Genomic DNA, 15,320 nt, shown 5'->3' on the forward strand with positions numbered 1-15,320 from the left:
CTGAGTGCGGTACTTAACTGGAAGTTAAGCTGTCAGGTCTCGGCTTTGACTTTCAGATCAGGAAGTTTGCATTGTATGACCTCTGAGTTCTTTCTAAACCCAAGAAAATTGTTTACTTTTTGCAAAGTTTGCTCTGAAGAATGAGGTTTTATTTTTTAGAGTTAAAACTTGTAAATAGAAATCCATGACGTAACAGCCACCAGACATTTTACCAGCTGATGCTGGGTCTGTTTATTATTGACACTGGAAAAATGGATTCTGTCTTCATACCTATACAGTGACCAGTTGCCAGTGGTGTGCAGGTTTAAAGGAAAGGGTAAAACAATAAAACTTCTAGCAGAAAACAGGAGAACACGTGCATGACTGTGGGTGAGTTGGCTGATTCCTAAAGAGATAACTTGGAGGGAAAGATTGACAAATTGGATTTCAATATAATAAAGAACTATGTATGAAAATATTGCCAAGAACACAATAGAGAGGGAGGTACTTAAAAAAAAAATTCTGGGCCTGCTGGAGCACACCTTTAATCCAAGTACTTGGCAGAGGCAGGAGGGGCAGGAGGGGCAGGAGGGGCAGGAGGGGCAGGAGGGGCAGGAGGGGCAGGAGGGGCAGGAGGATCTCTGTGAGTTCAAGTCTACAGGGTGAGTTCCAGGACAGGCAGGCTACACAGAGAAAAACCTGTCTCAAACAAAACAAAACAAACAAACAAACAAAAAACCCAAACCTTGAAAAGAAAAGGGAGGTATTTTATATCTGACCAAGAACTTGTTCAGCAAATAAACAATTCAAAACAGGAAAATATAAATGAGCCAGTAGAAAAACAAACAAACAAACAAACAAACAAACAAGTGGGCAACCAGTGAGGCCTGCATTTACAAAGGGGGAGGGATCTAAATCGCCAGCACACAGTACAGACTTGAACCACGGTGAGGCATGTGAAGAACCTTAGAGAAATACATAGCAAAAACGTCATGAGGGCAGACGCTGGGTCCTCAGAACCCATGTAAATGCCAGGCAGATGTAGTGACTCACCAGTAATCCTGTCACTCAGAAGGCAGAGCCTGGGGCTGCTCACGGCAGTCTGGTCACCTAAACTAAACTAACTAACCTACCAGTGGGCTCTTGGGTTCATTGAAAGACCCTTCCTGTGTCATCCTTAGAAGTCACTCTACACTATACACAAATGCACACACATGCACATGCCACATGCAAAGCCATGTAGGGAAACACTTGAGTTGCCATTTCTGACCCATGAGTACTCGGGTGACCCATGAGTAAGCAGGTGGAGAAACTGTTACCTTTGCTCGTGGGATGCAGAGGCTCGGCCACTGGAGAGAGCTTAGCACTTCTACAAAAACATCCAACACTATTCCCATTGGGGGCTCAGTGGTTAAGAATACTAGCTGCTCTTCCAGAGGACCCACGTTCAATTCCCTGCACCCACAAGGCAGCTCACCACAGTTCCGGGGGACCTGACAAGCTCTCACAGACATGCAGGCAAAATGCAAATGCATGATCAGACCCGGAAGTTCCTGTTGTAGGTCCGTTCTCTACCGAATTGGAAATGGAGCTGAACGAGGTTGTTCACCCCTGTAATCCAAGTGCTTGGGAGGGTGAGGCAGAAAGACTGGGAAGTTGAGGCCAGCCTGGGCTGGGTAATGAGATCCTTTCTCATTACAGGAATTGAGAAGGTGCAGAGTGCCACATGTGCGTTGCTTGTGGTACTCAAAACAGCCAAAAGGTCGCATGAGCTCAAATGCCCATCATTGGGTTAGTGAGCTTGCGCTTGCTGTGCAGGTGTGTGGAGAGAGAGAGAAGGAATGCCGTACTGATTCATACTGCCCTGTGACAGACACAAACGGTCGCACACTGTGTGCTCATGTTTTAAAGGAAATACCCGGAAAAGATGTAGTGGTGGGGACAGACTGATGTACTTATAAAAAGGTAACAAAGTATTAAGATAGGTTCTATAGGGGTGTGGTGAGGTATGGGGTAAGGGGATGTCTCTATGGGCCCATCCTGAGGCATCTGTTCCCCATGAGGGACCAGCCACACAATGGTATAGAATAGAATAGAGTTCATTCAGAGCACAGGGAGGGGAGTTAAGAGGGTAGTAGAGGCAGAGAAAGGCAGAGAGAAGGAGAGTGTAGACAAGTAAAGGCTGGCCATGACCACGTGGAGAGAGAGGGGAAGGGAAGAATGAGCCCAAGAGGACAAGAGAGAAGCGAGGAAGCAGGAGTAAGAGAGAGAGGAGGGGTCAAGCAACCCCTTTTACAGTGGGCCAGGCCTACCTGGCTGTTGCCAGGTAACCGTAGGGGTGGAGTTTAGACTGAATGCTAACACACTCTTGAAGCTGGACAGAGCATTGGGGGTTGCCAAGAGACTAGGCTGGGTGAGGGGTAGTGGGTGCCCCTGTACTTGGAGCACAGCAGGGAGGTTGCAAATACAGGGCAACTGAGTCCTTTGCTTTAAAATGGTTCCTTTCAAGTTACCTAGATTTTGCCTCAATAAATGAATCTTAAACCTCCAGGTGCCACTAATATGAGTGAAATTGACAACATGAGTTCTGAGTGTAGGCAAGGGTGTGGGGCAGCTGGAGCCTCTACCCTGTGGCACTAGAGATTTATACATGGTATCCAGTTCCTCATTCTTCCCTTAGCCAAATGCTACAAAGAATCCAGGCTGCTTAGCTTCTCATCCTAGTAGCTTAAAGCAACCAAAGCCTGTTAAAGTAAGGAGAGTGAACTGTGCTTCTGTCATGTACGGGACACTACTCAGCAGTTAGAATGAACGACCGCAGTGAGGTGAACTCCGCAGAATGATGGTTGGAATGAAGCCAAACAAAGCCCATAGGTTGAATGTATATCTGTACTCGACTGAAATATAGGAAGCAGCAAAACTAACCCATGGAGGTGATTGTCGACGAGGGAAGGGTGAAAATGTGGTGGGGAACAGGGCTAATTTTGGGGGAGGGGAGGCTGGCCCTGGAGAACGACAGAAGGAGGCAGCTCCCAACCGGGAGAGCCGAAGCTGTCAGAAGTCAGAGCACAGGAAGAGAATGACTTCAGCTAGTGGTGGATGTGGAAGGTGGAGCCTGGAGTTCAGTTCTTTGGCCTTGTGGGTTGCAGGTGTTGTCCTGTTTGGCTGTTGAGTGTCTACAAGTGTTTGGAGTCCTGACTGTCATTCTCTGGCAGTGTGGCTTTGGGAAAGCCACAGTCATTTTCCAAGACTCTGTCCCTATATCTGTTAAATGTTGATAACAATAGACCTCACACTCTGTTCTGGAGATGAAGCTAGAGCGAGCAGGGTACTTGGAACACAGCTGAGAGCAGAGCGGAGCCTCCAGCAGAGACGACCGAGGGCAGGCACACTGAGACTGGAGTCCACAGTTGGTGCAGCTGGAAGAGGTTTTGCTGGCCTTGTTCAGGATATGGGAGGAATGAGGGAAAAGGAAGGCTAGGTTGGGAAATTCTGTGAATGAAGCCTCAGATCATGAAACCCTATCATTTCTGTGTGAGTTACTTAATGAGCCAGACTGTCTGCTGGAAACTAGTGGGGGAGGGAAGGAAAGGGTGCGATGACTCACTATAAATAAATAAAATAAGAATTTAATAGTAAAGAAATAGGAGTTGGGACATGAGAGTCTGGTTGAGGTCCTATTTTATTTCTGCATTTTATTCGTTTGTATTTATTTATTATTTAGAGGGTCACATGGTATGTATATAGAGGTCAGAAGGCAGCTTGTGGGAATTGGTTTTCTCCCTCTACCTTGCCGGTCTAGAACTCTGGTCTTGAGGCTTGGCAACAGGCACCTCCTACCTGCTGAGCCATCTCAGCCCTTGGTTGCGGCTCTGTGACCCAGGCAAGTTTTCCACTCTCTTAGGGCTCTGCATGTCCTCATCTGCACAGTGGATGGGACAAGACCTACAGTGTCTTATGTTTCTAAAGTCCTATGCTTCTTACCTGGAGTGATTTCTGCGACCCTTCCCTCTGCCTGGCTCTGGTGCAGTGTGGGAAGGTACCCAGTGTGGGTGTTGGGGGGGGGGGGCAGTGTCTGGTTCTTATCCAGGAAGCCCCATGCTGAAAGTGCCTGGCTACAGACACTCAGCTCCAAGCTGTGGTACCACAGTCACCAGGAACACAGAGTCTGGGCTGGCAGATCCGTGAAAGGAGTCCTGAGGGACACCAGTGAGCGTTTACAGTCCCTCTCTCGAGCAGGCTCCCATTATATAGCTATGGGAAGTGGACCCTGAGGACTAAGTAGGAGCAGAAACAGCAATCTCTAGTCTTCCAAAACTATTTCCTGGGAGTGTGTGTGTGTGTGTGTATGTACACTAAGTCAATAAATACTCTTAAAGGATGTGTGGACTGTGAGAGACAGATCATTAAGAAGTATATTTCCTGGGCAGACCTTATGCTGAGCAGGCTGGAAGCACCGCTCTGAGCAGCAGGGGAAGTACTGCCCCTGGTCTGTGTCCATTCAGACATGAGCGGGCGCTTCTCTGCATCCTGATCCCTCTGCTTCCGTCTTGGATGGAAGTAACTCGGGGTTCTGTCTACAGGAGTGCAAAGGCTCTTCATACGTGGGCTAGGCAATCCCTGATGCCTGGTTTCTATGCCGTTGCTCATTCTAGAGGGCAGAGTCTCTGGTCCGTCTTCCCTTCTGTCTGAGTCTCTATTAGGGAGCCAGTCCCCCAGGCCTGCAGTGCTGCGTGGCTGGCACATGGGGGTACCTGGAGGCTCCCTTGGTCTTCCTCATCGCTAAGCAGCGATCTGTGGGAGTGATGGCCGCCCTTTCCACTGAAAGGTGTCTTCTTTGTTTATCCCCGGTGGGTTCTTGATCCTTAAAAAAAAGATACCACTGGAATCTTATACTAGGCAGATTTCCGACAGCTCAGTCAATTGAAACACCTTTGAAATGGAAGGATGAATTCAGACGGGAGCTATTTTGCCAATATTTTCTGTCGGCAGAAGTTTTAAGGAGTTAGTTTTGTTTTTCGAAAGTGAAGTTCTTGAGAGGAGGGAAAATTTACCCGTTCCTTTCCCTTAAAGGAAAACTTTTTTTTTTTTTTTTTTTTTTTTTAGCGTAGATCCAGAGGGAGGAGGGGGAGCATGCAAAGGCAGGCCCTAGGGAGCTCTAACTGCCTTGTTAGCCGAGAACGGAGTGCCTGTGTGTGATTCTCAACAGTGGGTTGGATTTAGATAAATACTGTATATGCCCACAGTTAGGGAGACCCCAGTCTTCCCCTCTCCCTGGCTGACTGCTCTCCCGAGGACCATTACAAAGGTCACCCAAGCCACTCTTGCCTTAGATTTTTTTAAGATGAGGAGGAAGTGTGCGGAGGTGGAAGCCGTGTGGCAGAGGCTGTGAATGGAGGTTGAGAACAAGCTGGCTTCATCCCTGCCTCCTTTTAGAGCGGTGATTGATTAACGCTGCCTGTGTTGCTGTTCTTCCAGAGCCGACCTGTCCCGGACTCAGCATAACTAACGAAGCTGCTGCAGAATGAGAAGATGGCAGCGCGGCTGCTCGCACCACCAGGCCCCGACAGTTTCAAGCCTTTCACCCCCGAGTCGCTGGCAAACATCGAGAGGCGCATCGCCGAGAGCAAGCTCAAGAAACCACCCAAGGCGGATGGCAGCCACCGGGAGGACGATGAAGACAGCAAGCCCAAGCCAAACAGTGACCTGGAGGCGGGGAAGAGTTTGCCTTTCATCTACGGGGACATCCCGCAAGGCCTGGTTGCGGTTCCCCTGGAGGACTTTGACCCGTACTATTTGACGCAGAAAGTGAGTTGCAGGAGGCCCAGCTGCAGAGGCCCCCTTCCCTTCAGGCTGGGGAGAGGGGAGACAGAGCTGTGTCTCTGCCCAAGCAGGGAGACACGTGCTGTGTCAGGAAGACATAGCGAGCCCTTGCTTCCACCCAGGGTCTTCTTTCCCCATTTTGTTGCTGCTGTGGGTCACTTTCAGGCCTTCCTACAGGCCAACCCCTGTTAGCAAGACTTCCAGTTTTGCCTCCAGGCAAGCTTTAAAAACAAAACAACAAAACATACGTGTGGCAGGGTGGTGAGGATGTAGCTCAGTGACAGAGCACTTCCTAGCACATGAAGCCCCTGGGAATTTGAGGGGAAGACAGAGGAGAGGGAGGAAGGAAGGAAGTGTGGGCATAGTTGAAACACATCTACTTATTAGCATTCAGAAGGATACTAGAGCAGTGTGGGATCTCCCTGACCCACACTCGTGTCCCATCTTTGTATATAAAGGTGATATTGTTAGCACAGCAGCATGCTGGAGATGTAATGGAGACCACGGTGTGCTGCCGTCTGTGCAACCCTCCAATGTGACACAGGAGCATGGCCTTGTCGGGTAGACACAGTGGCACACACCAGGCCCATAGTTTGGATGGATCTTTGTAGCAAAGCCAGTCCTGTCCCCCTGCCTGACAGGGACACAGGTAAAAAGCTAAGCTTCATCTGGCCCAGGGCTCAAACTTCCTGAACAGTGTCTGCCCAAATCTTAGATTAGGGTATGAAACAAGACGAAAGCAGCCACGCCTCTGGGTTTGCTTCTCTCTGGCCAAGTGATTAGCTGCTGGATCCTCGAGGGCTGATGCCACCTTGTAGGAGACCCACCGCATGCCACAGACGTCATTTAGATAGCGGTGTCAGTGGGTTTTCCAGATAATGGGGGTGGCGAGACGGTTGTGTGTAATTGTGTGTTTACAATAGGAAGCTCCAGTACACCATCTTTGTTACCACGCCTGCCCATTTTGAACTGGTGCAGTTAGTGCAATTTAAGAAAAGCTTTTAGCTCCTTTGTCTTGTAAGTGGAATAGAGTTAGGAGACCTAGCTAGGATTAGTGAGAAGGCTCAGCAGGGGAAACTCTAGGTCTAAGGGCCTAAGTGTGGTCCCAGGGTCCCATGTGAGGGGGGGAGGGAGTGGACCTGTGAGTTTGAAAGACCCACAACGTGAGGTCTCCCCCACGTTCTGACTCAGGAGAGGCGACACCCCAAATCACTCACAAGAAACGGTCTTGCTGCAAACTGCAAGAGGATTTTTATTCAAGAGCGCTCTCGGGCCCACGGTCATACACCATGCAGGGGTAGAGGACCGTGGAGGCCCGAGTAGCTGGGTAAGGCGGTATTTAAAGGAAGAAACCACAACTCAAGGAGGTGGGGAGGGCATTGTTGGAAAATACCAAAGATACCAGTTAAGAGTCACAAGGAAGTGCAAAGTCACAAGAGTCACAAGGAATACCTGGTAATTGTTCCGGTTATCTCTCAAGACAGTTTCTAAGAGCCCCTAACAATAGCACATTTGCATAGCGGGTTCCTGCAGTGGTCAGGGTGACTTTCTTTGAATGAACACTCTTTTAACCCAGGAAGTGGGTGGGTGGAGGAATGTCGCTATCTGTTTTATGATTAGCATACCTTGGAGCATTGAGTCACAGAGGTCACATTCCCAAGCCTGGGCCTAAAGGCCTAGAATTTTGTTTTTACTTTGTTATACTTTCAAGGTGTCTTCAGATTACCTGAGTGCCCTGATATGCACACCCTCTCAACGGTGTGTGCAGACATATATACTTACATATGTACATACATACGTAATGCATAAATACATAAATACACATGGCTAATGGCTACTCTAAGGCAAACAAATTAAGTCAAGAAAGCATTGCCAGCAGTTCAGACATGTTCATTGTACGTCAATGTTTATCTGTCTACCTATAATCTGTCTACCTATCTATAATCGATCAATCAATCAATTTATCTACCTACATATAATCTATCAATTTGTCTATTTACCTACATATAATCTATCTCTATCTGTAATCTGTCTACCTATCTATAATCGATCAATCAATCAATTTATCTACCTACATATAATCTATCAATTTGTCTATTTACCTACATATAATCTATCTCTATCTGTAATCTGTCTACCTATCTATAATCTATCCATAATCTGTCTGTCTGTCCGGCCGTCTACTTGGGACAGGGTCTTACATAGTAGCCCAACTTGGCCCCGAACTCACCATGTAATAACATGAACTCCTAATCCTCCTGCCTCTACATCTTGAGTTCTGGGGCTACAGACTGTCACACCACATACTCTACACCAAGGCTTGAATGGAGGCTCTGCGCATGGCAGGCACGCGCCCCTCCTTCTAAATGAGTTCTCCATCTGATTAAAAAGACCACACTTTCTCGTTTAGGTGCTCACCGCATTCCTGTTACTGGCCCTTCTCACTAACCAACTAACTAAAAAGCATGCGGGGAGCGTGGGGGGTGGGGTGGGGTGGGGGGTGACTTTAAGAGGATGTTCCTCTCTGTTTGTCTTTTAGGAGTTGTTGTGAGTAATTCTTGGGAGATAAGCTCTCATCTGGTAAATGATTATCTTTTCTGATCCGAGCGCTGCTGGTTTGGCCATCCTAAGCTTTGAGGGCCTTGTTGGATTCCCGTCTTTGCCCGGGGGGTGGGGTTAGGGGTAGGGGTCCCTACAAACGGCTCTGCCCTCTGCAAGCCTATATGCTGGAAGGTGCAAGCCACACCTTCTCGCCCCTCTCTCTGGGCACTGGGTGCTAGTGTTCCCTCCCTTTGGCTTTTGTGGGGTTGTTTTGTTTTGTTTTGTTTTTTCAGTTATTCAATACAAATAAGTACGTTTAAGGAACAGATACATAGTGTGACTTATCTCGTTTTAAAACCAGGTCATATATTTACATGATCAAAATTTCAGAGGTATTTGGTTAAAAGCCCGCCTTTATCCCCTCTCCCACTCCTGCCTCCCCGCAGAGGTAACCTGATGGCGATGGCGGCATCCTCTATGGCAGGAGCCTGACCACCTCAGACACCTGTTCTCAGCTTTCTTCCTGTTGTTTTCTTAGTTCTGTTGTCTGTCTTCCATTTTTGTTTATCGTGGAATCTTGTTGTTGTCATTGTTTAGGCTTTCAGGGTACGCGCCCCCCCCCCCCCCGGTGCGTGTGCCCGTGTGCCCCCACATGCTGAGCTGTGGGATCTTTTATCTTGCTGATTCTCAGTTTCTTTCTTCCTTCCTCCACTCTTTTCCTTTTGGAGAATCAAATCAATGCCTTCTCTTTGCCGTTTGCAGTTTCTGTCCTCACTACAGAAAATTCCGTCTGCTGCTTCGCAGTACCATGTGCATATCTCTAGCGACCTCCCTAAGAAGGCAGAGGAGGGGGGGGGTCTGTGGGTTGAATCAAGTCCTACGCCTTTGCCATTCCCGTGTCTCAGGCCTGAGACTGAACAGCCTCTGTGTCCAACCCGCTTCCATATTGTAAGAAAGCCCTAGGAGCAAAGGTTCAAACCTCAGGACTGACCAGTCTTAAAGAACCATACTGCACTCCTGTTGCACCAAGCAGTTGCATGCTTCTCAAAGTTCGACTCACTCCACAATCTGTGGATTCGTTTTTCTACAAAGTGAGGTTCACTGAGACTGGCAGGAAGTTAAGATGTGGAGGCCTTTGATATCATTTAATTCTGCTTGCTTACATTAATTATCTTACTGTATTGATTCTTTGTCAAAAGCCAGGTCCAGGTGTGCACGGTGGCTGAGTAAGGTTACTTACTAAATAACTAACTCCCACGAATTGTTCTCTGCTTTCTACTCCTGTGTGCAGGCACACACGTGTGTGCACATACATGCATGTACACACCACACACAAACATACATGTGCAACCACACACAAGCACACACACTCGCACACACATGCATATACACACTGCACACACCACACACACATGAGCACATCCACACCACACACAAGCACACACACAAATGGGCACATGTACATACCACACACACACACACACACACACGCACACACACATGCACACACCCACCACCCACGCACACAAAAGTAATTTTTTAAAGCCAGAGCCATTGTTAGTGGTGGAACCTGCATTAGATCTCACCTCTTTATTCATTACAACACGTTCCTAGCCTTTGCCTCTGAAATGTCTGTCCTTAGCCTCAGCTGGCTCAGCTGTCCTGATGCCGGTAGACAGATTTATGGAACGAAGCAAACTCCCCTCCTGTCCGCATCCCTAACCATCCCGTGGTTTACTCGCCTGCTTAGGATGAGTAATGAAGAACTTGGGGCTAAGAACCATGTGGCCATCTGACCCCTGACCCCTGGACTCACTGTCAATGCTGCCATATTGCTCACCTGGACGTGGGCTACTGAGCTGTCCAACCGGTCCCTCCACCTTCTCTTCCAACCCACGACTGCCTGCCAGAATGGCAGAGTGTCATGGTTTCCTGGCTGTGGAGAGACACCATGACTGCAGCAGCACTTACAAAGGACAATGTTTAATTGGGGCTGGCTTACAGTCTGAGAGGTTCAGTCCAGTATCATCAGGGCCGGAAGCATGGGAGCATCCAGGCAGACATGATGCTGGAGAAGGAACTGAGAATTCTACATCTGAGACCTCAAAGCCTGTCCCTGTGACACCCTTCCTCCAACAAGGCCACACTTCCTAATAGTGCCAGTCCGCAGGAGCCTGTGGGGGGCGGGGCATTTCCTTTCAGACCATCACAAGTACCTAACTGGGAATCAAAACCCTGGTTCTACTTTTACATTTTGTCTTTGATTTGTTCTTAGCCAAATAAAATGCCCTGGACCTTGGTGTCCTCGTCTGTACACAGGTGTCACAGAGCACGCCTGTCCATATCTATCTGCTCGAGTGTTGCACCGTACCTGTTTGGGCTCCTCCCACCCGTGTTTGGAGTGTGGTGAGGTGCTCTCTGTTCCCTCCATGCTTCCCACTCTGGTCTGCATCACTTCCTCTCGGAATGGTCTTCCTCTAACCTCAGCTTCTGGAATGCCTTCCCACTCACCCAGGCCCAGCTCAGAAGCTGCTCTGTCCTATGACCTAACTCAGTGCTTCTACACCAGAACAGAGTCCTCTTCATACTGAGTTCTGTAGGGGTAGTTTAGGCCGGTCGCACGTGTGCATCCGTCCAGGTGCTATCTGGATTCTCAAATGAAAGACAGTGTCTCTCTCTCTCTCTCTCTCTCTCTCTCTCTCTCTCTCTCTCTCTCTCTCTCTCTCTCTCTCTCTCTAGTTAACTTTAAAATGTCTTGGCTACCTCAAAGGCTGGGCAGTTCTAACCCTCCCCATGGCTCGCACACATTTCCCTCCTGTAGTAGCTCCCTAGTCTCTGCTGCCCAGGGCACTCTGGGAAGCCCTTCCAGGGGCTGCATTCCTTCTCACCTGGGATGGTTTCCCCTCTGCAATTCTAAATCTGATGCGTCTGCCTCCGAATCATGAAGATTTTCCTTCCTCCCTTCCAGTTCCTAGCCCACCCAAGTTGGAAAGTCCTGCCTCAGTCTCTCAGTCTACCTGCCAAGCCATTGGCTGCTGGCTCTTTATCAATCAAAAACCAATTGAGGACAAGTACCTTCAGCAGTTGGACACACAGATTCCTGATTTTGGGAGCCAGATTAATTCAAAGCATTAGAACTAATCCCCAACAAGTTCCTATAATACAATCTGTCTTCAGCTGGCAGAGAAGATGACTTCAGTGCCTTTCAGTGTGGGTGTGGCAGGTACCTCTGTGCCCATGGGCTTCACAGTTTTCTCCTTACTATCACTAATGATAGAGCCAATAGCCCCTGAAAATCTACTGAGTCTCTCTTTGGACTCCTCTCTTTTACACACACACACACACACACACACACACACACACACACGTTCCCTGGGCTGCTGGCAGACTTGCCATTCCAAATCTGTTTAGAATATATCAACAGGTGTGCAGAGCCAGGCTGTTAGGGAAGGCTTGCATTGTGTCTATCAGGTGTGACGGGTGACAGACGTATTACCAATGAGTTCCATGGCCCATCTTTGCACAGTAAGCATAGACATTTAAAACTAAAACTATGTATTTTTAAAGCTTCAGCTTATTTTGTCATTAAAAGTTTTTGTTTCTCCCCAGTAGTATAGGAAAGTGAAGTAGTGATTTAGTTTTTTATTCACCAAATCAGCACAGGACGAATTCTGGTGAGGCAGTGAGAGGGGAGCACTGGAGCGAGTAGAGTGAGTGGTGGGTGGACACCAGGTTCTCTCGATACCCAAGCATGCACTTATGGAGAGCAGAGGGGATTTAAGCATTTCTCTTGCCTTAGCAGTTGACTCAGAGCTGGGAAGTCTTGTTTCTGATCAGGTCCCCATCTAGTTCTGGGTAATCTTAGCTGTGTCAGGTCTGTGGTCTAGAAAATTAAGGTGCACTAAGGACTACTGTCCCACCTGTGTTTTCAGTGTCTGTAACGGTCATAGCTTGCCCTCTGTCCGGGGTGCAGCAGTAGTGGTGCACGCCTCCGATCCTGCTTCGATTTGCTTCATTACAAAACACCTGGCTCTTGTTCATCTCCCGCCTTCTTCGGCTAAAGTGGGGGGGGGGCAAGTGGGGGGGGAGGGCGAGTGGGGGGGGGAGATCTGCTCTCTAGCAAGTGTTCAGTCAGTATTTGTCAAGTGGATGAGGATCCTAGGATATGACGCACATGAAAACGCCATGTGCCTTCCTGGGCGATAGCAGTGGGATCTTTAAATGGAGAATCAACATACCTTCCAAAGTATACGTTCTTTGGGTAGGGAAATCTGGTTACCTTTCTATTTCATTCTCAAAAAAAATAAAAAAAATAAAAAGAGGAGTGGTTTTGTTTAGCAGCTCAGGAGTACATCAAGAAATAGGTTTCTTGGTGGCTTAGAGATGCTGGTAGATGCTGGATCATTGTGAGGTGCCCACCATGTTTTCCACATTCCTCACAGGACCCTCGGATTAGAAAGGACTTTATCTAAGGTCCTTAGCAATCTCCTCTATATAACACTTCAGTATTTGTCCACTTATTGGTAGGACAAACCTTTGGTCATGTCCATCGCACTAAGTATTTTTCTTTTCGTGTTATTAGCCTTCCTCTATTAAGTGAATGAGAAAAGAGACACTGGTGTGGAATACGTGCCCCCCATGGACTTCCGCACATAAAACCTGATTGGTTTAACCCAGAAAATACTCTTGAGTAAGGCACTCAGTTCCCTTGTGGGAAAGATGGAATAAGGTCTGTTCTTTACCCTAAAGCAATATTCTACAGTGCCACTTTGGGCGAGGGGGATGGGTCCCAGGGTAGTTTTATAGCAAGAGAGTAGTATTTGAATTAGGCCTTGGACTTCAGAAACGAGGGATGGGTTGGAACTCTGAAATCACACAATGGGGACAAAGGCACAGGGACAGAAGCCAGAGATGTAAGAGAAGCAGGTTTGTCTGATGTAAGTGGGAAGCAGGGAGTGACTGAGGTACGGAGGGAAAGAAGGCTGAGCAGAGTCTGGGCCAGATTCACAAGGCTGAGGCTATGGGGCCCACAAGTTTGATAGTTGCTTGATAAGCAGCGGAGAGCTATTGGGGGTCTTGGATGCGGATAAGGGTTTCTGTGAACCGCTGAGGTGAGGCTACACTGAGGGAGAGAGACCATCCAGGGCACCATCCGTGAAGTAATGGGTCTGACTGATGCTCATGGAGATGAAAACACAGGAGCAGATGAATTCAGGAGTTTACACAGTATGCAGTGGACTGTTTCTACACACAGGACCCCACACGTTTTAGCGACACCCAGAGCTGTGATACCTGATAGCCTATCGCTCCTTCAGAAAAGAGGCTCTGCTTCCCAAGTCCTTTGCAAGCACTAAGCTGTACACACAGGAGCCAGTGTTCACCTGAATTCTAGGATGGGTTTGCCTCAGCCATGATGTCTGCTGAAAGTTATAAAAGTTTTACTCTAATAGACGTTGGCCTGTTGCTCTCTTTAATAATGATCATTTAGATGATGGACGATATCTTGGCCATCATAGTGATCATTTTCTGAAATAGCTTCATTTTAACCCTTTCCTAGTCGTGAGCACGAGGGCTGTCACCTCCGCAGGAGACCTCTCTTACTGTTTCTGAAGTCACACAGACATCATGAGTAGTTCTTTACATACAACCTAGTTGACCCAAGCCGTTTCTGTTAACCATGGTTCTACCAAGAGGGCGTCTGATTCAGGCTCTGAGGATGTTTCGTGTGCTCTGCTGGGGCTGCAAACTCTGGCCTGTGGAATCCCATCTGAGCACTTCTGGTTCCAGGCGATAAGGCTGTCCCTGTCCCTCTGCTGTTCAAGACTGGGCTCCACACCTTTGCCCAGATGTGGAGCCCAGTCCTTTGTCCCTTCCTGTCCTCTGGACTGTCCAGCTCTTGGCCACAGGTTATCTCTTCCCTTTCTGCACTAATATCCTCCTCTCCCCTGCCTGGTGTTGCTCTCCCCTCCTGCCCCACCCCCATCCCAGACCGGAAGCAGTGCCTCAGTGGGTCTCAGCTCCCTGCTGATCCGGTCATTTCCTATGCCACTGAGACCCCCTCTATCCCCACAGCCACCCACGCCAGCCTCCAGATCTCAGGTGGATGGTGTTCCTTAATGTCTTATGTCGCTGACCCCTGCAGCTGTGTTAACTCCGTAATTACTTAAGACTCTTCACTTCCTCCACGTGAATTCCCTTACCGCTCAGGCTCCTTTCCTTTTCCTTCTCTTCCTCCTTCCTTCCCCCTCCCAGGGCCCCAGCCTTGGGCTGTGTTTTCTCTTGGCACTCACCCTGGGCGACCTCCTCCTGTCTCAGCACCAGGCCTCTGATTTTGTACTTTCTGCCTGATTGTCTCTTTATAACTCAGCACATTCCCAGACACCCCTGTGGGTTCCCCACAGGTGACCAGAGTGTTCAAAATGGGACTGTTTCTCCCTCAGGCCTCTTGCTTTTGTCTTTGATAGCACCACTGATATTCCAGAAAGCCAAGTTTCTGTGATATCTGAGGATATCAGACAGTATTAAAGACATGTTGGTATTACGATAAATATTCTTACGTTTTAATTGCTTATGTGAATGAGTATTTTGCCTGCACATATGTCAGTGCACCATGTGTGTGCCTGATGCCTGCAGAGGCCAGAAGAGGGCTTCAGATGTCTTAGAACTGGGGTTTCAGACCCTTATGAGCTGCCACGTGGGAGCTGGGAATGAGTCCAGGCCCTCCAGAAGAGTAAGGAGCAAGCACTTTGAACCATTGACCATCTCTCTAGCCCCTGATGCACGTTTTTAAAAGTTAGAAAAGAAAAATCCAGCTTAAAAACAAACAAAAGCCGGGTGTGGTGGCGCACGCCTTTAATCCCAGCACTCGGGAGGCAGAGGCAGGTGAATTTCTGAGTTCGAGGCCAGCCTGGTCTACAAAGTGAGTTCCAGGACAGCCAGGGCTACACAGAGAAACCCTGTCTCGAAAAACCAAAAAA

The 15,320-nt window shown here is 48.4% G+C and overlaps 1 protein-coding gene across 2 annotated transcripts in view; it reads left to right on the forward strand.

The window, feature by feature from the left end:
- The window catches only part of Scn8a (sodium voltage-gated channel alpha subunit 8), a 170,548-nt gene that overhangs the window by 58,225 nt on the left and 97,003 nt on the right, over nucleotides 1-15,320 (forward strand). For both annotated transcript variants that reach the window (XM_029469723.1, XM_029469724.1), the window contains exon 2: nucleotides 5,458-5,787. In XM_029469723.1, coding sequence (XP_029325583.1) covers nucleotides 5,512-5,787 — 276 coding nt within the window. In that variant the 5' untranslated portion in view covers nucleotides 5,458-5,511. The remainder of the gene's footprint in view (nucleotides 1-5,457; nucleotides 5,788-15,320) is intronic.

The sequence above is a fragment of the Mus caroli genome, chromosome 15, assembly GCF_900094665.2.
Source record: "Mus caroli chromosome 15, CAROLI_EIJ_v1.1, whole genome shotgun sequence".
Classification (NCBI taxonomy): domain Eukaryota; kingdom Metazoa; phylum Chordata; class Mammalia; order Rodentia; family Muridae; genus Mus; species Mus caroli.